Source organism: Canis lupus, chromosome 20, assembly GCF_048164855.1.
Source record: "Canis lupus baileyi chromosome 20, mCanLup2.hap1, whole genome shotgun sequence".
NCBI classification, from domain to species: domain Eukaryota; kingdom Metazoa; phylum Chordata; class Mammalia; order Carnivora; family Canidae; genus Canis; species Canis lupus.
Window position 1 is genome coordinate 4443643 of NC_132857.1, and position 25006 is coordinate 4468648.

General features: G+C 51.0%; 2 protein-coding genes across 7 annotated transcripts in view; one reads left to right on the forward strand and one right to left on the reverse strand.

Moving 5' to 3' along the window:
• LOC140611630 (uncharacterized) overlaps positions 1 to 25006 on the forward strand; it is a 131635-nt gene that overhangs the window by 97975 nt on the left and 8654 nt on the right. For 5 of the 6 annotated variants that reach the window (XM_072788309.1, XM_072788308.1, XM_072788306.1 and 2 more), the window contains exon 16: positions 4330 to 4470. The gene's annotated coding sequence lies outside the window, so the exon portion shown is untranslated. Of the gene's footprint in view, positions 1 to 4329; positions 4471 to 12793; positions 14765 to 15811; positions 17532 to 25006 lie in introns of those variants that run through there. The other variant, XR_012012726.1, reaches the window with a different exon arrangement.
• Positions 17228 to 23855, reverse strand: LOC140611576 (uncharacterized). The gene is made up of 4 exons (XM_072788232.1): positions 23829 to 23855; positions 22858 to 23742; positions 20956 to 21083; positions 17228 to 18120 (listed from the first exon to the last, which is right to left on the reverse strand). Exons 1-2 carry the CDS (start codon positions 23853 to 23855, stop codon positions 23017 to 23019), a joined length of 753 nt encoding a protein of 250 aa, XP_072644333.1. The 3' UTR covers positions 17228 to 18120; positions 20956 to 21083; positions 22858 to 23016.

Here is a 25006-nt window from a genome sequence, read left to right on the forward strand (position 1 = left end):
GACAGCACGGGTCGGCAATGCTCCCAACTGTTCTGACCACCAAACAAGCATCAAGTACCTAGCTGAGAGAGGACAGGGGTAATTTAGACCAAGTGGAATGCCCTCTATTTGGGTTCTGATTTCCTTGTCTCTGGGAAGTACAACAGTTGTGCTGAGCTTGGCTCTCCAGACCTGCAGGTTTCAAACCTATCAGAGCTAGCACCTCTTTATTATAACTACTGGTTTATAATTCCCCCTTTAATATCCGGAAGAAAATAACGTAACTCTTCACACTTCAAAAAGATAGCAATACCGATAGAAGAGCACAACGCAAAAAAAAAAAAAAAAAAAAAAAAAAAAGAAGAGCACAACGCTATAATATAAGAAGGGGCATTTCAGTGGGTGAACGCTCAGCCACCGTGCGCTATGGCTTTGGAAGCTGCAATCAAGTTATGAGGCCTCACTGATGTGGAGAGATCCCAGCAGCGGAATAATTACAAAGGCAGCCCATACAGGTGGCTGTTTCTCCATCCGCGATGGGGTTTTTCTGAGACGATGAACAGCTCTTGACATTTCTCTGAACAAAGCAGAGTGTAATCATCTTGATTTATATGGTTGTATAAAATTCAGTGTGTGCTAAAACAATGCAAAAAGACCTCGTGTAAATTTAAAAAAACAAGTGAAGTTCTAAGTTCCCATACTGTGAGTCAGGTTTTTCATATATGAAACTACCCTGTAGAATGCTCAAAAGTCACGTGGGATGCAAGAAAATGTTATTGTTGTTGGCCTCTGCCTGCTAAATGGCAGTAGTCCCTCCTACCTTGTAACAGCTCCCCAAAGCCCCCCCAGATTTCCAAAATGCCCTCGAGAGCATTGAAAATCATGCTCTGAAGTGTTAATCAGCGAGCCTTGTGAGTGTGTCCTAAGGTCTAGGAAGGGTCCTAAGAAGCTTATATGTAAGACGTTATTGGCTCAATTATTTCCTTATCACGCTCGAGGAAACTGAGGCTCCGAGAGGCTACCTAACTTCCCAAGGTCACAGAACAAGGGTGCCCATGGGGGTGGAGGCTCCACTGAAGCCATCCCGGCCCGCATGAGCCATTAGCACCCTCTCTCTTGATTTGCGTCTTCATCTGTGAGACTTGTTTTTCCAACCTGCTTCCTACTGACAGGTCTAGGCTCTGACAACATGAGAAAGGCCTCCGGACGGGCAGAGAAAGCTGTTTGCCCCCCTCCCCCCGCCCTGTTTGTCTCCCCGAGGGGCCCTCCGCGGCCCTTGGCAGTGCAGTGGGAGCTCAGGCCTCCCTTCCCCCCCAGATCCTTCCTGATCTTGCTTTTCATCTGCGGGTCGCTGACCTATTTCATCCATTCTTGGGCTATGATAGCTAAACCAAGCAAAAGAGGCATAATTTACTGCCTTCCCTCTGCTTTTCCAATTATCCCATTTGAGCCTCACTAATTTTCTCTTCACCTCTCCTCACCTCACGGAGCTCTTCCGTTTGCTCTATCAGACCACTGGGTACAGTGATGATAACCTGCTTTTACTCCCAGAGTCACCTCAAACAAAGGCCCGCTTGGCCGAGTGGGGTGTTTCCGAAGCGAGGAGCTCCCCTCTCACCCAGCTGCTCAGCGTGTGGCTCGGGAGTTCCTGAGAGCACATCCAGAGTGCAGAGTGCCCTGCTCAGCGCCAACCACACCCCCCTCCAGCGCCCCAGCTAGGCCCTGGCACATTCTGGCTGGCTTCCGGGAGCTCGGACACCCGCTCTGCAACACTGATGCTCCTAAATTCAGTTGTGGAAGACGAGGGGTCATTTTCCGCAGGGGAACCTGATGTCGAGAAAGTAAACTTGAGTGTCAAGGTCTTTGAAGATCTACTGGTTACTCTGGCAAGGATCCCCGCCAGGACCTCCTCTGAGGACAGCATCCAGCTGCATGGGATCTTCTGAACCCACACATTCAAAGAGGATTATGCACATGGCATTAATTTGCATGTGCCTCTAACAGTGACTTGAAGGGAGTTCTCAAATCAACGCTTAGGTGTTGTTCCCTACTGGCTTTCCCCCCACTTTCCCCTGCTCCTATCACTTGGCTACCTCTGCTACCCAACACTCCTTATCGGAAATAAAGAGAGAGGAGGCTATAAAAAGACAAGAAAGGAGATAAAACCAAAAGCAAAGCCCATGAGGACTGTGGGGCAGATTTTTGGAGATCACAGTTTTAACCCAAAGGCCAAAGATAAGGGGTCTGCGACATCTAGCGTTTGGGACCCTGAGAATAAACCCAGCCTTCTAAAAAGCACATAATCCCAGTCACATCACAGTCAGAATACATGATAGTTTTTTCCTCAGTCATTAAGACATATCGGTGCCATGAGAAAGAGATCTTGTTCTCTTCTTTACTCCATGTTTCCTTCCTTCCAATTTCTCCTGAGTAAAATAAGCACAAAAGTATTCGTCTGATACTAAAACATCTCCCCCTCACAGACTTCGTGGAGAAATTGGCCAGGCTGCATGAAAATATTTTAGGCTCATCCCCCGAGAAAAGCAAGGATTAAAAACCAAATGTATTTTATTAGTTATATGAGTAAATACAATATTTTAACTCACCTTTTAGATTTTACAAGTTCAGCTTCTCAGTGATTACCATGCTGTGTAATAAGAAAATATGGTATGTCTGACACATATCTCTGATGTTTCAATTCCCCTTTTCCTGCCTGCAATACTCTTGGCAATAAAGCCCAGTCTTGTAGTTCCATATGCCGCTAATGCGTCTTGCCTCTACCTCTCTCCGTGCACCGGGCACACGTTTTCTAACCAGCCACTGGCTGTCTTCTCCAGGAGGCCCCTACACACCTCCAGGCTGACACCTACAGACCTGGACTTGCCTCTCCTAGGCATGACCCACTCACTCCCCATCCCTCCCATTCTCCCCGTTTTCTCAATCCCAATCCTGCCGGAAGGAACCCCCATGGTATATGTACTTATATTTGACTTTGCGGCACAGTATTTCTGCACACAATGTGTCTCTATACTAGAGGTGAGTTTTTCAGAGTAGGACCTGTGCTTGATTCATCTTTATATTCCTTACATCACTTAGCAAGTGCCTTACATGTTGGAATACTCACTAAATATTCATTTCCTGAACGGAATGAACACTCAGCCTTTAGTGCTGGTGGCAGGGAAATCAAAGGGCCCCAAATGAATGGAGAAGAACTATAACACTCTTATGGCAAAGTCTAGGGCAGGGAGAAGGAGGAGCAATGTCCTTTCCAAATGTCTTACAGAGTGCTAGTCATCCTAAATGTTTAATAAGGCATGGTTGATTGAATGACTAATAATGCTCATCCCCTTTGGAAAGTAGTTGGAGTGGTGGGGTGACAGCATTTTCTTTTCATTTGCCCTAGAGGCACAAAGTCAGGAGCAGGGGAGGGGACATATTATATATACTTTCTGGCTAGTGTCATGCACAGTGGACCCCAAGTGCCTGCCCCTGCTGAACTGCCACAGACACATATAATGTCTCCCAACTTCAGATGAAAGGTGGTAGGTCAGCGCCATCCCTACCACAGTGGTTCATTTTCCCACTCACTACGCTACGAGCTTCCTCAGAACGAGGATCCACCTTCTTTATTACTTAATTCATCCATCTTTAGAATATGATGCCTGGCACATTGGTGCTCAATAAATATGTGTGGAACAGCAAATGTTTCTTGGAGCTTAATATTCATGAGGTTAACAATACTCCTAGAAGGACGCTCAGTTATTAAGAAAAACTATTAATCAGTTGTTTTGTAAGGTTTGCAGAAAATGGTCCGGGAATTAACAGGCCTAAACTATTTTTCTTTAAATATTAAATCAGAGTAGTCTCCTTCTTTCCCAGTGTGTTCTCCAGACCACTGGATCAGAATGATCAGATCCATGTGCCCCCCACTCCCAAATGACTAAATGTTATTTTGGGGGGTAAGCATGGGAAGCTAAATTTTAAACATGCACTGTAGGAGTTTAGGCAAACTAAACCTGCAGAGCACTGGCCTAGCATGACAGGTTCAAGAACTGTCTGTCACAGGGAGAGGCAGTGTAGCTCGGAAACTTGACTATGGAACGGAGCCAAGGCTTTCCGTCTCTGGGGTCTTGAAGCATAGGACAGATCTGTTTCTGTCTCAGATGGCATAGAGCCAGGAAATTGGGCAGGATGGCCTCACAAGATTCATTCTGGTTATGTACGTAATCCTTTGAAAAGCACATCCTCTGTCATCCCCTCAAATTCGACATGCGCGTGAACAAAACTCTGGACGTGTCCTTTCTGTGCTGGTAGATGAACACAGCTTGACTCATTTGCTTTCCTTTTCAGTTGTTCGCTCTTCTATGCAGTAAATCCAACATTCTAGAATGCCTGCATAATGCAAGACGTGGGCAAGATACTTCTGAAGAAACTTGGACTACAAATCAACCGTGTGTGAGGAATTCCACTACCGGGGACCTGCTAGGGGAGGTAAGCACATGACAACTAGGGAACAATTCAAAACATGACAAGGAAAGTCAAGAGAAAGTGTTTGATGCCTACGTGGAATTAATCATGCAAGCAGCATCTCAGGATGTTCTGAGGAGAGCGATCGTTTCGAGCTGGGGGTCCATTTGAGCCTCCTTTCTAAGACAGGGGAAGATTTGGAAAAGCAGGAAGGAAAAGGAAAGGTGTGTCCAGGAATGATTGTGGCACGGGCACATTTTAGATGAGGAGGTTGTGGAGGTTAATCGAGAAAGGTGGGGAGTGGATGAGCAAGTTGGAGACCTGTTTGGGGGTGGGGGGCAGTTCTAATGCCATAGCAAGAGAATTTGAGACATTGTCCTGTAGGGCAGTTGGAGGATTGGGAGTCAGTGGAGTTTGGGGAAAGTGGTGTTTTAACAAGATTAATCAGGTGGCAGTTTTAGGATGATGTTTAAAGAGAAAAGAGGTGAAGTAGATAGAGCCGTCTGAATGTGATTATAATGGACCAGACATGAGGTTAAGAGGACTTTGACCAGGGTTCGAGTAGGAATGAAAAGAAAGAAACAAGAGTGAGAGATATTGTGAAGTAAAGAAAGGAGGAAAGAACTCAGAACCAATGGGAAATGGGGTTTCAAGGGAGAAAGAGAAATCAAAATAGAGCATCCATTTTCATCTTGTAAGTATTGATCCCTGGTCGGCTGTATGCAACCTTTTGGAGAAAAAGGTGTTTCCTCGTGTCTGAACCTTGCCAGTGCATTTTTCCATTGACTTACATCAGCTTCAGCATAAGCCAGTCTGCGCATTTCCAGGCATTTCCCTATTGCATTCTAATGTAATAATGTAATTCAGAGACGTGTCCAGTCCCACTTGTTGAGGACAAACAGAGTCTGGCAAAAACCAGGCCATTGTATCAGTTGTCAGCCATGTCTTGGCACATCTACCCTTCGGTGCAGGTACTCTGGGTCAGATGTAAGGAAGTCACTAGCGAAGCACTATAGGTCGATGATGGAGAGACACCTAGACGGTAGCTAGCTAGCTTACTAGGAGGATTGTGATTAGGAAGAAATGGTCAGTCCATATGATCCATCGTTTCCAAAAACCAAACCTAAAGTATAGTTTCCACACTGGGCTTGCTTCCTAAGAGGAAAATACAAGCTCTTCTTGAGGCTAGCTGAATTACTCAGAAAGAGAAGAGAAAGCAGACCCCGAAACTCTGGTGAGAGAGCCGTGCTCCAACTCAGACATCATCGAAAGGCCGCTTCCGCTTCTACAGTGAATGAATGTCTGACCGAGTTTGAAAATAAGGAACTTGGACTAATGAGCTCAGCTGAGAGCGTGGTTGGCATGACATTGGCCTTGTGTTCCAGAGAGAAGAGTCAGTGCCTCAGTTAGGGATGACAGCCTGAGTAGATGGATCGTCTTGTTCGGGGAGATGCAGAAAACATCCTAACTGAACCCTCAGTCAAAAATTAGGTGTGTGATGGAGAAGGGATGGAGGTGTCTCCTGGATGGTTGGCAACAGAAGCTGGCGTCAGGGAGAACCACAGAAGGCTGCAGAAACTGATCGATGAGGATGTACTTCTGGAAAGGTAGAAAGAGCATGTCCCCCAGATCACCTCCAACAGACCCCTGTGTGGTGGGGGGGAGTGGCAGGCTGACAGGGGAGCAGCGTGACCACCTCTGTGAGGGAGAAGCAGCAGTCGGTAGTAGAGAGGAGAGGCCGACTGGCTGAGGACCTCATTCCTGCCTGGGATTCAAGTTTCTATGAGCTGGTGGCCAATTCTGCCTGGGGAACGTTTCCGGCCTGGGAAAGCAGAAGCTGAACTGGGAAGTCATGACGCCATAGCCAGAGGTACAAGATGGCAATGCTACATGGATTCTTCTGGAAGCTCTAGGGTCTTGCAGGGCAGAAGGCTGTCACGTGGTGACAGGATAGAAATGCTAATGATGAGGATGCTGGCAAATGCTTACCAAGGGCTTATTATGTGCCGGCCACTGTGCAAGCTCTTTACACATTCTGTTGCTTTAAATCCTCATAATGAACTTAAGAGGCATGATTATTAGCCCCAAATGAGGAGCCTGAGGCTCAGAGAGGTTAAGTGACTTGTTTATATGGATAGCCCAGGTTCCTCACCACTGCCAGATACCTCAGATGACTCTCCGCCCCCCACCCCCCATCCCTCTATTATTTTTTTGGTCTGGAAATGACATTCAGGGAAGAACAGAGGCACACAGTATCAGACTCTCCGGCAGGTTACAGGCCTCTCCTGTAAGTGTTTACACTCCCCAACAGAGGCCTCGAACAAAGCCGACGCTCAGCGGAGTGAAAATCTTGTCTTCCAGACAACATCTCGATGCAGGCAAAGGGGAAAAAAAAAACATTTGCTAAGCTTTAGATGTAGCCGTTGTCCCCATCAAGAGGCAAGAGCATCTCCGTAATGATGAAAAGCACTATAATTTTAACCTTGTTATTGGACTAAGCACAATTTACGCTAGCGATGGAAGAAAAAGAAAAGATTTATGAGATGTAAGATAGAAAGATAAACTCTTGTCCCTTAGCGGCTATTAGAAACATTGCCAAAATACCATAAATGTGTGAAAGATGACATGATTATTTTTGCATTTCCACTGGGCATTTCCTACATTGCAAGAATTTACAGGGACAGAAGTCCCCAGTACAGATGGTAGAGCTGGAGGGGAAGGGAGGCCGAGCGAGAAGCCACATGCCCAGCTCCTCCTCCTCCGAGGCCCCAGTGGCCAAGGCCCAGTCGGGGACGGCTGTTTCATCGGGACGCGGCATCAGATGCTGGTCCTCCACAAGATCTGGAGCTCGGGAGAGCAGCTGGGGCAGTGAGGGAGGCGCCGGGAGAGGAGAGCGAGCTGATGTTCATCAGCCTGCCCCACAAAGCACATAAACAGAAGCTTCCAAGAAGTTAGGGCCACCAGCCTGGCCCCAAGGAGCCACGGAAGGTTTCTTTTTAAAAGAGAAAGGAAATAGTCACCGGAATGTGGTTTAATTGAAACCAGCTTGAAATTGGTCTTGCAGCTGGCCAGCCTGGACCGGTTGTCCTCGAAGGGGCATCATGGACACTCACATCCGAAGGCCTGGTCACAGCAAGGGAGTCATGACCTCGGCTGCCGGGTCAGGTCCAAGGTGCGGACTGTGTAGGGCCTGGGGTTAAATCAGGTAACGGGTCCAGCTGCCAGCCTCGTGAGCAGGAGATAAATTTGGACATCGACCTCTGGAGAAACTTCTAGCAGGCTTGGTTTTAGGAAGATAGGGCGCCAACTATGGGCAAAATTGGGGTTTCAAGATTTGCTCATCTTGAGCGGCATCAATCATTTCTTCAGTCCGGGGCTGGAATAGAGAAGCCAGTGGACCGCTTTAGGGTTCCACTTTCCACAAACTGGGTGTCCTTTCAATCAGTCCCTACCTCTCCGATACAGACGGTAAGAGAAGGAGTTACAGAACACCCGCAAACCGCCTGAGGTGCCCCAAAGAGAGATGCCACGTGCATGGGTGACACAGTCTTGTGAATACTTGTGCATCTAGTGATGTGCAGGCCTTTCACGGGCAGAAATGAGGGCCACGTGCCAGGAGTACTGGCTTGAGTCATGGTGACTTCTGTACCTAGCCGAGGGAGTACTTGGGTTGCTGTATTCCATATTTAAATTTAGGCTGCAAATGGAAAAACAGTTTTTACAACTCTAAATGCACTTTCTACTACACAGAATGGTGACTGGAGCAAAAGCAAAAATAGCTGCTCACACCATGCTCTGAGAAATTCTAAATCTGAAAATGATCATTTTTATTTGCATGCTACCAAATAAGGACATGGGGGAAGCAGTGAGTCACCAACGTTCTAGCACTTACCAGATTCCAGCATGCCGCGAGGGTATTCTTTAAAATGAGAGCTGGACAGTCTAAAATTTACATGAAGCTTTACCCCAGATGCGTAACCGCTGAGTCCTGAAAAATGGGCCGGATCACAACTTTGCCAAACAGTGATGCTAAGTGCTCCGATGACTTCAGTACTTTCAAAACCTCGGATATATGGGAATAACACTTCACATCTGAAGGGTACCTTAGACTTTTAAAGTATTTTCACCTACATCATCTCATTTGATCACATTTGAGTCTCACAAAGTCCTCAAGGCAAGGTGTTTGTAAGTGTGTGGTTGTCATATTAAAATATCATTGAACCAGTGGGGCTTTTTGTAGAGCCAGGATGAATCACAGCGGGTAAGGAAAAAAGGAACAAACAAATGAAGACTAGGGGATTTGGAGATCTAAGCTCCCTGTTAACATTTCACGAGGCCCCTGTATAAACCCGAGTTCTTAAAGTGCCAAAACCCAGCAGAAAGGTTTAGGAATTGCTTGCAAGCCGAGTGTGTTGTCTTCTTCCTCTGTGCTTTTTATAAGACAGTTTAAAGAGAGTTAGGGAATCTTCTGGCCCTTTGTTTTGAAACTTCCTCTGCTTGTTGTCTACTTGTCTGCAGACTGTGAGATTGGTCTATTTGCTTTAAACAGACTGAACAACCTTTAAAATAAGCAGACTTCTGTGACGGGCTGCCTTATTTTGGATGTGCAAAGATGTTTACTGAGCTTCTCATCTCAGACTTGATTCTTCTCTCATTGTGACACAGTTAAGGGTTTAACGGGGAGCACCGTCTGTTGTAGCATGTTTTAGAAGGTGGAAAAAGAAAAAATGTCTCTGTTCTACAGCGTGATCAGCTATCTGCATCTCTCCAAGGATTTTTTTCATGAACCTCAGAAGGAAATCTGTATTATTCAGGTTCCCAGGGGCAAACCACTCTTGCCAAGAGACCACTGAGCAGTTTTCAAAGACAGAAAGCACTTCTTGTGTTCCCAGGAACCAGGTTAGCCCTGGGGACTCAAGGACAGAGACCCAGGAAGAGCATTTTCTGGAGAGTTTTGGATAATTACAATAGGTTTTACATACGGACTTACATCAAAATAGTGAAATAAATAAATTGAAAATGATATCCGCATTGACCCCCCCCCCCCCGCCCTGCTTCATTGCACAGAGAGACAGGGGTAAAGAGGGGGAGTGAAAGAGACTGCCACCAAGCAGGAATGCTTCTGTCCATCCCCCCACCACCCCCCAGGCTTATCACCCACCTTGGTGCAACACAGCTCACTGTGTATGGGCTTCTCCTGCGGAAAGGAGGCCATGAGGGTGAGCAAGCCAGGGGGTGCTGGGCATCAAGGACATGCAGCGGCAGGTCACAATAGAAACCAGGGTTCAGGATAGAAAGGTTCTGGTGCTGCTTCCACCTCAGATTATTTGTGAGACTTTGGTCCAGGCATTCTCTCTCACTCATCTGTAAAACCAGAGGTTGGACCGAGTGTCCCCAAGCTTCCTAAAAGCTCCTAAAAATTGGGATCATCTTGGTAAGGACCGTGTACTGAGGTTGGGAGGCAAAGCATAGTCTTCCCTGTTGGCTGTAAAAGAATAGAGCTGGGAGGTGCTGTGAAAATCCTCCGCAAGGAAGCCTTGTGATGGGTGGGAAAGCCGTAAGGAAGGTAGGGTTGTGTGCAGTGTGTGCCCTGGGGGGGTCTGCGGGCGGCGGAGGGGACCCAGGCCTCAAGCAGCAGGTCGGGCCGGGGCCTGGGGCTGTGCCCTCTCCCCTCGACCCGCTCCCGCTCCTGCTCCGCATGCTCCTGTGGCACCTTGCGCGCACAATTAAATGTCAGCCCCAGAAAACACTTCCCTTGGCTTTGTTGTTCCAGAACGGGCTTCTTTTGTCCTCAATATAATGGATATGCAGAAACAATGATAGAACAGAGATTTTTTTTTTCCAAAGCGATGACAAACACACTGCCGCTTCCTCCCTCCCTCCTTCCTCCTTATCCCCACCCCCCAAAATAAATCATTGTTCCAAAAAAAAAAAAATTCCATTGTCTATTGTCCGCGGAGATGAAGCTCTGCCGAGGACCGGCTCCGGGGGTTCGCCCGGCCCTGAGCGGCCGGCAGGGGGCGCACGAAGGCAGCGCAGACGGGTTGCGCGGGCTCCAGGGGCGGGGCGGGCCGGGCCGGGCCGATCGGGGGCGGGGGGGAGGGGAGGAGCGGGGGTCCCGCCGCCCCCGCCCCCCCCCCCCCCCCGGCCCGGGCTAATTGCTGATGCTCCTCTGGGACTCGGGGCGGGGAGGGGCGGGCGGCGCGGGCGGGGAGCGAGGGGGGAATCCGGTTCCAAAGACACAAAGACTACGGGGGCTCGCGGCCCGGAGCAGCCCCCCCGGCCCTGGCTCCCGCCCCCGGCCCTGGCTCCCGCCCTCGGGGCGGACCCACCCCTGCGAGGAACTCGGGCCCTGGGCGCGGAGCCCCCGCGCCGCTGTCGCTCGCTGAAGCACCCAGCTCGGTGCCCCCCACCCCGGCCTCGGAGCCCCAGCAACCCCCCGCCCCTCCCCGACCTCGGAGCCCCCCCGCGCCCCCACCCCGACCTCGGAGCCCCGGCCTCGGAACCCCAGCATCCCCCTCCCGGCCTCAGAGCCCAGCCGCCCCCCCACCTCTGGCCTCGGAGCCCCAGCACCCCCCATCCCCTACCCCCCCTGCCTCGGAGCCCGGCACCCCCTCCTCGGAGTTCCAGCACCCCTTCCCCCCTCGGAGTCCCAGCACCCCCTCCCCCCCTCGGAACCCCAGCACCCCCTCCCCGGCCTCGGAGCCCCAGCACCCCCATACCCCCTCGGAGCCCCAGCACCCGCCCCCCCCGAGCCCCAGCACCGCCCCCCCCCCTTGGAGCCCTCCACCTGCAGCCCCCCCCCCCCCCCCCGCGGCCGCCTTTGCCTGGGGGAGCACCCTGGGGGCCTGGGGGCGGGAGGCTCCAGTGGCCCAGGCCCTCCCACGAGGAGCCTGTTTGGTGCTGGGCCTCGAGGCCACGATGGCCCCAGAGGCGCTGGGCCCTGGGCTGGGAGCGGGAGCGGGAGCGTGGAGCCTGGGCTCCGGGGCCTGCGGTGCTCCCCAGCCCTCCTGTCCTAGCCCCGCTGCCTGCCGCAGGAATACTTACCTCACAGGAATGCTGTGAGGTTTACAAGTGGTGCTTAGCTTGGGGGGGCCGGTTCGGCAACTATTACTATGAACGGCCTGAGCCTCCCTGGAGGGGGGGTGCACACTCTAACCCCTGAGTGGGACCCGCATCCCTGCTGCCCCGACTGGAGAAGGGCTGGAGGAGAGGGGGAAGCTCCAGCCACCCCCCACCCAAGGCCGTGGCCGTGGGCCTCGGCCCCAGCCTCCTCCTGGCCGGGCTGGGCTGTGGCCACTTGCCAGGGTCCTGGCCTTCCTCTCCCTGGACATGCCCTGGGCTTGGGGAGGGGGACTCACCCAGGTGAGAATCCTGGACCCTCACCTGCCAGCTGGGAAACTGGGCAGGTCATTTAGGGTCCCTGAGATTGTTTGCTCTTCTCTAAAACGGTGGTCTGATTGCGACCTCCCGGGGTTCCTGGGAAGACTGACGGAGGTGAGGTGCACACACCGCCTAGCGGGGCTGATCTCTTCAGTGAATTCAGAATTTCCCATCTTACAGTTGGAAGCTAGGTTAGATCGTCCTGCAGAAGATCATGGAGGTTCACTGGAATTTGCACGGCCAGCCACCGAAGGAGCCCGGCAACGGCCAACAGTTAGCTTCTCTACTCCCACCTGAGTCAGCAAGGCTTGTTTCCCCTCCAGACAAAGAGCAGAAATCCAGTGAGGGCGCGTCCTCCCCAGAGCCTCACAGGTATCATTCAGACACTTAAATAGGCCTGTGACCTTCTGGGGCCAGCAGACGCCCATTTGGGAGCAACACTCCAGCTGGAAGGTTCTCTAGGGGAGGGTCTTGCTTTAGGGTTGCATTCTAGGCCGTGGTGTGTGCCTGGCTAACCGGTGTCTTGGTGACTCATTAGCACTGCCCACACGTGCGCGGCTACCAAGGCAGAGCGCGGCAGCCAGGGTGTGGCGCGGAGCCACCACCTGCCTAAGGCAGGCAGGAGGTCAGGAGCTGTTGACCCTGCTCTGAAAGGACGCTCGGGCATCCCCACGAGCGTCGGATTCGTGGAGCTCCTGGGGGAAGCTCAGGCAATGCGTGGACCGATTCCTTAGGGCAGTGGCAGGGCCAATAAGCAGCTGTGGGCACCAGCTTCCAAAATGGCCCCCGAGCCTTGCCTCCTGGTTATCATGTCCTGGTGTCATCTCCTCCCATATTAAACAGGGCTGACTTGTGCAACCCAAGTGAATGTTACAAAATGACAGTGTGTGACTTCCAAGGCTAGCACAGAAAGCACATTGTGACTTCTACTTTGCTCTCTCTTGTATCACGCACTGTGGGGAAGGCTGGCCTCTGCGTGCTGACAATACTCAAGCAGCTCTATGGGGGCCCCACACACCAAGGAGCCCGCTTCCTGCCATCAGCTGGCAGCAGCTTGGCAGCCGTGGAAGGGCATCATCCTGCATGAAGTGGATCCTCGAACCCCAGTCAAGCCTTCAGATGACTGCAGCTCTGGCTACCATCTTGGCCACATGAGAGACCCTGAACCAAAACCACACAGTCAAGCTATCCCTGAATTCCTGACTCAGGAAAACAGTGTGAGATAAACAAACAAGACTGTTTAGGCTTACGCAAAGGGCAGAGGTGCTGTAGGAGGTGTATCAGTGGTGACTAATTTAGCAACATTCCAGAGAACCATTGGGTTTCCAGAGGCTACAGTGGGGGGTACAGTGAGGCTCCCGCCCCCCCTCACTTCTGCGAGTATAGTTCCGTATACATGTCGGAGTCTAAAAGCCCCTCACTGACCTCATCTGAAGGCCCTGCCTCCAGAGCATGTGGGGGAAAAGCTCAAGCTCGAGTCTCCTAGCAGGACTGAGTTAATAGCAGCCCCAACCTTCGTTTTTGAAAGGGGTTGTGGGTAGGACATTCCCTCCCCTGCCCGCACCTCCTTCCCCCAGCCGGGTCTGGCACTTGGCCCAGGTATAAAATTGCCAGCGCTGTCACTGCTCTTTGGTCTGATTATGAGTGTGTCTGTTCTGATGCGCTGGTTGCAGCGTGTTGTGGGGGAAATGTGGGCACAGAAAAGGAAGCTGGGGCAGATCTCTGGGGCATCCTGTTGTAAGCCTGTAGGTGTGGGGGGGGGGGCAGGTTACCATGTCCCGAAGGGCGTGGAAGTGGGCTACTTCATGGATCGGCTATGGAAGTTACGGTGCTCAGCTCATTTTGCTCCTTCCTGAAGTCCCCCTGGCCATTTCCAGACAGAAACGTGTGGCGGAGGCCATGCCCCTGAGAGTGGCCGGGTCACTCCTGGGCAGCAACTTGGTCCAGCACTCATGGTCCAGGAATGTCCTGTTTAATGGAAGTGGAGTGATTAAAAATGATAATCCTATGAAATACTCTTGAGGTGACCAAGTGCGACTTGAAATCCTGTTCTTTCATGAAATATCTGCCAATGAGTATAGTTAACTCATGATTTTGTTAAGTCTGAGCAAATCTAAAATCTCCGACGGGCGTCTCTTCCACTCAGTGTTCTGGGGCTGTTCTACACAAACCCTTCTGCTCCCTAGATCTAGGGCCCTCACAGAGTTGGCTGGTCAGGAAACCTCCACCTCTCGCAAACCATCCAGATCCTCTAAAAATCCATTCCTTATTTTTGATGTGATTCTAAGTTTCAGTTTTTTATTTTTTTCAGAAAGTTTTATTTCTGCTATATTTTTAGATTCAAAAGTATTTATTTAAGGTGAACAAATGATACGGCATACACGACTGCTTGGAACTGCTTTTAATTGAGAACAAAAAAGGAATACCTAGGACAAGAATATGCAATTACCACACTTATTGTTTCCAGTGAATTTTTGTCAAGTTTGTTTATCTTATTGTTAATGTGATGATACAGCAATCCTTGGAAAAAGAATAACATTTGCGTTAAAGAACAAATCTAGATAAAAATGGAAAACAGAGCTAGCCACAACCCACAAGGCCTTCTTTGGGAAGAACTCTTCAAGAAAAACCATCTCATGCTTCATAGGAGAATATGGTGCTGTCATTCTTCCCTTTATAGTGCCAGAGTGTTCCTGAACAAAGGCCTCAAGGCATTATCAACTCGTCATCTATTTTTTGATGTGATTTCTATTTTCAGGGCCCTGCTTTCCTCCCTCTTTGTTCCTGATGCATCTGGTCACTGGTGCCTTCTACTTTGGTCCTATCATATTTAATGTGACCCGCCCCCATGAGTCAGATGGGCAGGGACATTGTCCACCCACGGGACCAGAGGAAGCCCTCAAGGATCCACCCACTCCGGTCAGACGAGCTGGAGGTATGTGGAGTCTGAAGGCTGATAAGGTTGTTCCAAGTGAACTGGACAGGAACCGGTGGGCTCTCAGTATCATCCAGGCTCTCAGTATCATCCTGGGTATTGTTTTAACAAACAACCAAAACAGAACACAACACTATTTTTTTTTCTTTTGCTGGGCTTTCTGATGGTGTGGTACACAAGTCCCAGTGTGTAACCTAATCAAAAATAGCAATTATGTAGTGCTTAGAAATTTACATAGCTCAACCAATCTTACAGGGTAAGGAAAAGAAGAAACTGAGGGTATTTATGTCTCACTGACAAATGATAGAGTGTCTCTAAGCAGGTCTGCTAGCTCAAAAAATTCTGCGGCTTAGATTCTAGAAATAATTTTAATCTGCTTTTAATATTTATTCATTCAGTCACACATTTGCTTAAATGTGTAACAATTGCTTAAATGTCTATTATACACTAAGCCCAGGTATATGTTAATGAATACAACAGACCTGGATTTCTCCTTAGAGTCTACCAAGCAGTCAACCCACAGACAATGCTAGGTACACTCACAACTGCGTACGTTCTGGGGGAAAATTTAGATGGACTCAAAGATGGAGAATAACATGGTGTGCCTGCACAGATGAAGGATTAATAATGACTTTTCTGAGAAGAAAACACTTAAATCAACATCTGAACAATAAATTGTACCACACACTCACTCTAGCCATGTGCTGCTATTCCAGGAAAACACACACACACACACACACACACACACACACACACACACACAGTGTGGGCAAAGACCCTGAGAAGAAAAAAGTCTGATGTGTTTAAAGAGTAGAGCATTCTGGATATAGAAATTTGCAGACTAGAGAACATGCTAAATCATAGCCTGTCAGGTTTTGATTGGGTAATTTAGTCTGGCCACCGGACCAGTTTCTAAATCCCCTTCACAATACTCCCTCTAAATAGCCAATCACCTCATGCTTTTGAGTCTCTCCACAAGAGAGAATGTACTATGTCTTGGAGTAGCCATGCCAGTTTAGGTTAAAAATATGAATTTGTTCCAACTAGGAAGCTGGAACTGGAATCATGAATTGTAGTCACGGGCCTGCACCTGAGGAAATTTTCAAGTTGAAGTGCAAGAAGCTACTTAGATAGCTCTATTTACCTTTCTTTATTATGTGGAGTGCCAAGGACATACAGCAGGATTTCAAGTTCATCGTTCTTTTCTAGAAGAAAAAAAATATGAGAATAATAAGACCGCACTTGTGAACTCCCCACACTTTTCTATTGTAGCAAAATTCATGTCAGTATCTTAGCAAACCAACGATTGCACAATAAAGTCAGTTGTACCCTTGAAAGACAGCTGTGTGTTTGGGCTGTAGTGGTGAGGTGGGAGTGACTTTCCTGTGGTGTTTGTGGTACATCATGTAGAGGAAGTGCACGTATCCACCAATTTTACAAAAGTCTTTGATAATGTGAGTTGACTTACACGTGGCCTGTTATTGATCTGACTACAGAAACTCAATGGGATTCCATAAATATATGGAAGATCTATTTGAAGATATTCCCCACCGCCAGTCTACACCACTAATAGTTTGAGCCCGGGTGGAGTGTTTGTTCAAGGGTACATCAAGAAACCTAAGTTTCAAGGTCTTAGGGAGGTACTTCCAACTTGACAACTCACAGGCTACTCCCTCTGAAAGCCATTTATGAAGTGATATGGTGGCCGCTGAGGTACCCCCCTTGAAACCATCTTCAGAGGATTTTGGACCATATCGCAGAATTATAATACTGCTAAGAGTGTGAAAAGTCAACAAGCTGACCAAGATTAAATGCTAACTCATGCAATGAAGCCCCGTTGGTAGTCACAAGAATTTCACCCATAAAAGAGAAAACCTCCATTGGATATTGCTTCTCAGATGGCAGTAATGCTCTAAAAGTATCAAAGAAATAGAAAAATAAGCCAAAAAAAAATTTCAAGCTATCTTAATGAGGCTGGGCAGGTGGAGTACGGTGTCCATGTAGCACTTAGTTCTAGACCAGACTAAAAGACATCTACAGACAAGTGCCACAAATATCACGGCCAGCTTCTTGAGCCAGCTCCTGAGGGTTGCCTACTAGACCTGCTTCATATTAAAGGATAAGAGGTTCACCAAAGTGCCTGAAATGCAACCACCTCACCAGGATTGAAGGTGTCTTTCCTGGGCCAACCGAATGTCAAAAAAGGAATGTCAACAGCATGCTCTTGGTGAGTTGAGGTGGGACCCCTCCAAGGAGGCCAAAGGACTCCTTTCAAAATCTGCTCAAGCATGACTTTCGTGATGACTTCTAGTGATGACGGCTTGGCCAAGAAAGCAACAGACCTTGCTGTCCAACTCTAAGGTGAAATGGAGCTGAATCTTCCAAGCAGAGGCATCTGACAGCTGGCTGCAGGAGAGAGGCCATCTAGAAAGAGCAACTGGCCCTGCAAACAGAGATTGGAATTGCAAGCCGTAGGTTAGTCCCGGCCTTTTATGTATGTTACTTATGAGAACAATGCCTGGCACATAGTAGTAGGTGCTCAATAAATGTCAGCTGTATGATCAGTCTATAAGGCTCACCATAGGAAACTGGAGTTCATGTTCCAGCTTGACATTAACTGGTCTATGTTCTAATTCTGCCAGTTACTACTGAGCATGAAGGGCAAATGATTAAGAATGTTTAGTACCAGTTCTTTCCTGTCTCAGATGCAAATGATAGTACTTCATGGATTTTCTGGAGATTAATAAAATAGGCATAAAACACCAACTATCATGCCTCGTATACTGTTGGCGCTCAATGAATTGTAGTTATTATTATTTATTAGTCCCTGATGGCCTAGGGTCTAGCAGAGCTGTCCGATAGAAGTTTCCCATATCATAGCCACTAGGCACTTGTGGCTATTCAGCACTTGGAAGGGTGGCCAGTGCAACTGCAGAACGAAATTTTTGACTCAATTTAATTTTTTTAAAGATTTTATTTATTTGAGAGAGAGCAACAAAGATAGTGACAGAGGTATGGAGAGAGAACACAAGCAGGGAGGAAAGGGAGAAGCAGGCTCCCTGAGGAGCAGTGAGGCCGATGCAGGCTCGATTCCAGAACCCTGGGATCAGGACCTGAACCAAAAGCCCACTGAGCCACTCAGGTGCCCCTAATTTCACTCAATCTTAATTATACTATCTAGTTATGGCTTGGGGCTAATGTGTTGAACAGTGCAGACTGCGTTGTTCCGGCCTCACTCTGTCCTCTCCACATCCTGTCTGTGTTCACGTCATGTCCACTTGTTGCCCGTGAGTATCTCTGCCAGGGGTTGGACAGGAGCGAAGCGAGGATGTAGAATGCGATTTTGGCAGGTCGGTCTGGTGGCCCGAGAGAAAGAAGAAAAGCCAGTGACTCTGTGGGGACTGTTTTATTCTCAGCTCTGCCTCCTGTTCTTGGGCAAGTCACGTAAGCTCGCCTCGTGAAGGAGAGCTTTGAGGAGAGCTTTGATACTGATGGGATTCAAAGGTCCCACCCTTCACATGATCACAAAGGGAGAACATAAGAAAGGCTACACAGTCTTAGATGACTTTTTAGGTACTATGGCTTGCACTCAGCTCTAGTAGGTATCCCGTAACTTACAGGTACCGTATGTAAGTGTTGGTATACAAACTAATATATGTGAGTAGACCGAGGTGAAAAAGACATCGAGGCCAGGAAAAGAGAAATTGACCTCAGGACAAAGAAAAAGGGCTTAATGAAAAAGAACAAGTGTCCTGTGGGAGCAGAGTGCTCCCGCCCCGTCCCTATGCAGATGTGTGGCCTTGCGAAGGTGCAGGTGGGGAGAGTTGGACTGGTGAAGACTTTGCATAATAAACCCATTATATGGCTACAAAGTGGAAAGGAAATTCCGTCAAACGGATCTCCTAGAATCTGCCCTGCGTAGAAAGAGCACAGGACAAGGAGCCTAGAGGCCCATGTTGCTTCTCTGGACCTGTGGCTAACCTGCTGGGTGACCCGTCCTTAATTTGGCTAACTTCTCGGGGCCACAATTTAATCAGTGTGCAGTGAATTCATTAGGTTCCCTATAAACTTGGAAAATCTGTGATTATGCTTAGAGCCCTAGAAATTTTAAACATGCTTTTCTTTGCCAGGAGCCAAAAGACTGGGCAATTAACAGCAGCTGAACCAAGTAACAACCCCCGCTACACACACACACGTACACATGTATTTTTTCATCTGCTGAAGGGCGAGGCCATGCCCCATTGGATATGACCCTTCCGTCCCTGTCTGAAGCAACTTATGAACCATGGTCATGAGATCCCCTTAGTTATAAGCATAATTCTGATTGATTAGCCTTGACAATACCCAAAGTGCTTTCTAGACGTTTAAAGAGAGAGAGCAAAGTAATTCCTTGGACTGTCAGGGCCGTGGTGATGGGATGTGTGTGTGTGTGTGTGTGTGTGTGTGAAGGCAAAGTGAGAAACCTTACCATCTGCTTCTATAAATGGTGAAATAGAGTATACGCCATTGGCATTTGGGACGAGCTGGTTATTAGTAGGAGAAAACTAGTGGCAAAAGAAAACCATCCAGGGTAACTGAATTTATTCATCTATTTGACTTGAAGTCATCTTTTCTCCACCATTTTTACAGTCTCAAAGTCCACGACTTGTTTTGAAACTCAGCCCCTCCTCCCCTGCGTCTCCCAAGGCTGCTTGCTCGGTGATAAATAGCTCCCTGTGCCCTCTGGGCTCTCTCCCCCGTTCCTGCTCACATTCCTCTGTCTCCGTGTCCTTTCTTTCCAGAGAGTAGGGTGGGAATCTCTACTCAACAGTGCCCTTGTCTGGACCCTGTACCCCACCCCAGGAAGGAGTGGTTTTAGAGAACGCTTGGGGAGTGATTCCTGTAGACACACACGCACACACACACACACACACACACCTTTTTCAGACCAGAAGTCCCCTGGAGGCAGTTCTGGCTGCACTTTGAACCTTAATAACTTCAGGATGAAAGTGAAGAGGCCGTAAGGCAGGCCAAGTCCACTCTCCATATTAAGTCCTGCTGCTTCTCCACTTTGCCGAGTCCTTTGGCACCCAGGTTGGTGACAATAGACATGCCAACAATCTTCCCTGTGGTTTCTCCTTCCTGGTGGCAGCCTGTCCCACTGACCTCCCTGGTCAGGAGAGGATCCTGCTTTGTTGGGGCCCTTACAACTACATTTATGGCTCTTTTATTAGGTTGGCAGGTGCTTTCAGTGAGGGTGTAAAGAAGCAGCTCGATTTGCATGTAGTTCAATACAGGAAACAAGGAAGTGGAAAAACATATCCACCACAGTCTTTTTCTGCTAAAAGGTTGCAAAATTCTTCAGGCACCATTGAGAGGAAGGCTCCTTCCTGCTTCAAGCCTGGATTTCTGGTACATTAAGGCTTAGCGGGGTTTTCTAGATCATGGAAACTTCTGTTGGTAGGGAAAGGGGCCTAGAGAAAAAGTTTAAATAACATGCCCAAAAGATCACACATTGCAAAGCTAGTTAGAAAAGCCCCAGGACTAAAGACTGGATGAACCAATTTCCCCAGATTTCACCTCTCTTTCTCATTCTCTCTCTGTCTCTCTCCCTCTCCCCCTTGATCATCTTCAAAAGGGACCTTTTTTGGTGGGACTAGGGAAAAAAAAAACAGTTAATCTCTGAAAGACACAAAGAAGATTGGCAACCAGTTTTCAAGCTTCCCTTTTTTTCCTTCAAGATATTCAGTATTCTGACTTTGCCCAGGAAATAGAGAAGAAAAAAAAAAGAGAGAGAGAGAGAGAGAGAATCGGGTATCTTTAAAAACAAAACAAAGCAAATAAAGAATAGTGCTTTTGAAAGAAAAGTGTGTGTGTGTGTGTGTGTGTGTGTGTGTGTGTGTGTAGGACCAGGGCCATATATCTTTTGGGAGAAAGCTAAATAAAAATGTAAGTGGCCTTCCCATTAAGTGGAACATATAGATGGACACCTTCTTAGCCTATTCCAGTCCTTAAAAACCTTAACAGTGACAGCGGGGGCGGGGGGGTGCAGATAGTTCACTCCACTGGAGGCCTTGGGTCTCTGCTTTGCCCTATATTCTTTGAGACCATCCCATTTCCTCTGGGCTTCTCTTGGCTCTCCCCCAGCCCTTGCCAAGTCGGCTCTCTTCCATTATTAGTCATTCTAATAAACACTTCTAATAAACACAAACCCTATAAACCAATCCAGGATGCTACTTTTGGCTCTCACGCTGCCTTTAGAAAAGACCGATCCTTGCATTAACTTCGTCATCTGTCCTGGAGAAACCCAGCTGCGATCTCTAACATACTCTGTTGCAAGCTGCAATATAATGGACATATTTAGTGTACATTCTCTTGTTAAATGGAATCTGCATTCCTAAGTGAACTAAAAATGCTTAATTATTAATAAGTCCCCCAGGGATTGGTGACATTTGGGATGATTTTATCATGCTGTAGATATTTAACAACATAATATGTATGGTGGTGTCTAATCCAACCCTTTCATTTAAAAGAACATTCTCTTCCAATTCGTTTCCACTCATGTGCCATGTAGATTGTTAGTCCCTGACCATCCAGCCCCAGGTGGAGGAAGAGGAAAGCTCCTGAGGAGTAAGATGGGATTGGAGCTGGGGCTTCAGTGCAGGGAGGGCCAGGAAGAGGCAGCAAAGAGCTGGAATTGGCGTGGGGTGGAACTGTAAACCAGCTGTTTTCCTTCAGGTGGAGGCAAGGGCTGCAAGAGACAAAAGTTTCTGGAAAGATCATAGGAGTAGGTGATCACAGGAGTAGGCGATCACAGGAGTAGGTGCCAGGCTTCCAATTCTGCACCAGTTTGCTGTGCAACTCTGAGCAAATCACTTAACAGCTCAGAAATGGAGTTTTTTTCGTTTATCTGAAAGGGATCATTACGCATTCCTTAAGCACCCGGCTGAATTGCATGCACAACGTAGGAAACAACTCCCAACAGTTAAAACACTTTACATGGGATCCCTGGGTGGCGCAGTGGTTTGGCACCTGCCTTTGGCCCAGGGCGTGATCCTGGAGACCCAGGATCGAATCCCATGTTGGGCTCCCGGTGCATGGAGCCTGCTTCTCCCTCTGCCTATATCTCTGCCCCCCTCTCTCTCTCTCTCTCACTATCATAAATAAGTAAAAATTAAAAAAAAAAAAACACTTTACAAGGAATATATTCAAAGATGGGGAAGAAGGAAATAGCATTTCCATACCAAGCACTCTCTATGTCCTGGGAGTTGTGCTTTCATAAACATGAAGTCACTTAGTCTTAGCAAAAAAAAAAAGAAAAAAAGAAAAACCCAGTTCTGAGATTGGCATGATCTCTTCATCGCAGCAGAGGAAACTGGGGAGGAGAGCTTTTACCTCAAGCTCTTCCCTGCAAAGCTAGTGGGTGGCCGAGCCAGGCTGAATGAAACCCTGAAAGAGTAAAGGTAAGTGTTGGAGTAGGCAATATGTAAAAAGAAACTGGGTCCCAATGTTAAGTCTCAAATAAAAATGTTCCTCCAAAAATAAAATAAATAAGTAAATAAAATAAAATAATAAAATAAAATAAAATAAAACAAAACAAAATAAAATAAAAATGTTCCGTCACCCCGAGCAGTTGGTGGACCGATCCGCGATGATCCGCGTTATCACGACACGTGAACGTTAACGTGCAATTTTCACATTTTGTCACCAGTCCAGGGTACGTTCCGGGGGCCCTGTGCTAGGGCTGGAGGTCCCGACGTGTGACGGCCGGGCTGACGGGCGGCAAGGAGCTTCCCGGGCGTCGCTCGCCTGTTCCTTGCCCGTCACCGTGACAGCCGCGTCTGCTGGGGTTTCCGTCCCCCGCCCTCCTGCTCGGGGCTCGGGGCTCGGGGCTCGGGGCTCGGGGCTCGGGGCTCTGCCCGGGGCGGCCGAGGGCCGCTCGCACACGGACGCTTGCGCGCTGCCCGCCGACCGGGGAGCCGGTTAGCCGGGCGGGCCTGGGAGTGAAGTGCTCGACGGCCGTTTCCGCGAGAGCCGAGAGCCGCGGTGGAGCCGGTTTGGGCGAGGAGCCCGGGGCCAGAGCGTCGCCTGCTCCCTCGGCGACCTTGGCTCACCGCCTTGTGCTTCGGCTGCTCCATGTGTTGGTGGAGAGGGTCGACGCGCTGCCTTCCTCTCAGGGTCACGCGTCCTTGGGAAGCGCCGGGTCGCCGCAAGGGGCCCGGGACACTCCTGCTTCCCTTCATGGGGTAAAGCCCCAGCCCGGGCTCTAAACGTCACAGGAAAGATTTTTTTTTTTTTAATGAAAAGATGATCCTAGGCCCTGAGAAGCGACATTTCCTTCCTGGCACGGTGGTCCGCGAAGGCCCCTCCCGGGCCGGGCCTGGGTTTTCACTGAAGTAGGTGTGAGCACGCGCGGCCGCCGCTTCCGCCGCTTCCGCCGCTTCCGCCGCGTCACTCTCCCCCGCGAAACGCGTTTCCACGCTGAGGAGAAACCCGAGAAGCGGCCTTGGGTGCGGGTCCACGCGGGGTGGGGCAGCCGTGGAAACGCCCGGCGGCCCGCGGTCACCCAGGGCTGCGCTCTGCCCGTGTCGGTCGCCCTCGTGTCTCTCCGTCCCCGCGGGCAACGGCCGAGGGCGCCACCCGCAGCCTCCGGGAGCCGGGCCCCTCCGGCCATTCTCGGCCCACGCCCTCGGACGTCCGCCTGCTCCTGCTCCGTCGGCTTCTTCGTCGCTGGCGGCCCCGCAAGGCCGCGGGGCCCGCGTCACGGGGTCCCGGGAGCTGCCCGCGCCGGGCGGGCGGGCGGAGGCCCCAACGCCGAGGCCCCGACGCCGCCACCTGCTGCTCGGCCGCGTCGCCCGGAGCGGGAGGGACGGAGGGAGGCCCAGGGTCGGGGAGCAGCGGCCACCACCCCACGGGCCCACGCGAGCAGGCGGGCCGCGCCGAGGACGCCCGGCGACGAGAGCCCCGCGGACCGCGAGGCGGGGACACGAGGAGCGGCCCTGGGGCCGCGGCCGGCGGGACTGCTCGCCCCCCGCCTCCGCGCGCCGCGCCGGCCGAAGCCTCAGGCCTCCCCGGGTGGGCCTGCCGGGCGCGGCCCCTTTGCCGCCGCCATAGGGGCCCGCGGCCTACCTGCCACGCGGCGCCGGGCCTACCTCACCTGAGGCGGCTCCGGGCTCCCCCCCCGAGGCGGCACCGGGCCTCCCCCGCAGGCAGCGCCGGGCCTTCTCCCCCCCACCCCCCCGCGGCGCCGGGCCTGCCCCCCTGAGGCGGCGCCAGCCCCCCCCGCCCCCGGGCTGGGCCCAGCACCTGCACCCGCCCCCTGCGGGACCCCGGCGCAGCAGTAGGCCGGCAGGGCGGGGGCGGCCGCAGGTGCCCAGGTGCACAGGTGCACAGGCGGCGGCTTCCTGCCGGGCACAGACACCGGGGCTGCGGCGCAGGACGGGGCGGCGGGCCTCTGGGAGCCTCGAGGCCGACAAGGGCTGCCCCGCCTCCTTCCAAGGCCGTGGGCGCTTCCTTCCAGGGCCGGGGGTCCCGGACCTCGGGGGTCCTCGTCCGCAGCGCCCAGCCCGCAGCCGCCGGTCCTTAGGCGCCGCCGCGGCCCAGGGAGGCCCGAGGCCCAGGGAGGCCCGAGGGAACAATGGAGCCCGGAGCCGCGGCCGCCGAGGGGGAGCGGGACAGGGGCCGGGGGAGGCGGAGACAAGGGCCGCGGCGGCCGGTGGGCATGGAGGGCGGGGCCTGCGCCCCGGGGTGCCCTGCCCTCCGCGCGCTCCGCCCGCACCCCTACCTGCACCTGCTGCACAGCGCGGGGAGCAGCGCCGGCCGCCACCTGCCCTCGCCGCCCACCTGCCCTCGCGGCCCACCTGCCCTCGCAGCCCACCTACCCTCGGTGCGCCCCACCCGCGCCCCTACCTGCACCTGCTGCACAGCGCGGGGAGCAGCGCCGGCCGCCACCTGCCCTCGCCGCCCACCTGCCCTCGCGGCCCACCTGCCCTCGCAGCCCACCTACCCTCGGTGCGCCCCACCCGCGCCCCTACCTGCACCTGCTGCACAGCGCGGGGAGCAGCGCCGGCTGCCACCCGCCCTCGCCGCCCACCTGCCCTCTGCCGCAGCCCGGCCGCAGCTGGCCACGGGGTGGGATGAGAGAATGCACGCCGGAAAAGGCCCATCTGCCTTGACCACAAAGTCCTTCAGCAGCCGCCGAGCCTTTCGGTGCCGCCCTGATGCTGCTCCAGGTGGGAAAGCAAAAAAAAAAAAAAAAAAAAG

What these genes read in the sequence shown, in the direction of transcription:
- LOC140611576 (XM_072788232.1), bottom strand. Translation starts at nt 23,855, where the DNA reads ATGGCGGCGGCAAAGGGGCCGCGCCCG. An exon ending in CGGCAAAGGGGCCGCGCCCG is followed by an intron (nt 23,743 to 23,828) that starts GCAGGCCCACCC and finishes CCGCGGCCCCAG; the next exon opens with GGCCGCTCCTCGTGTCCCCG.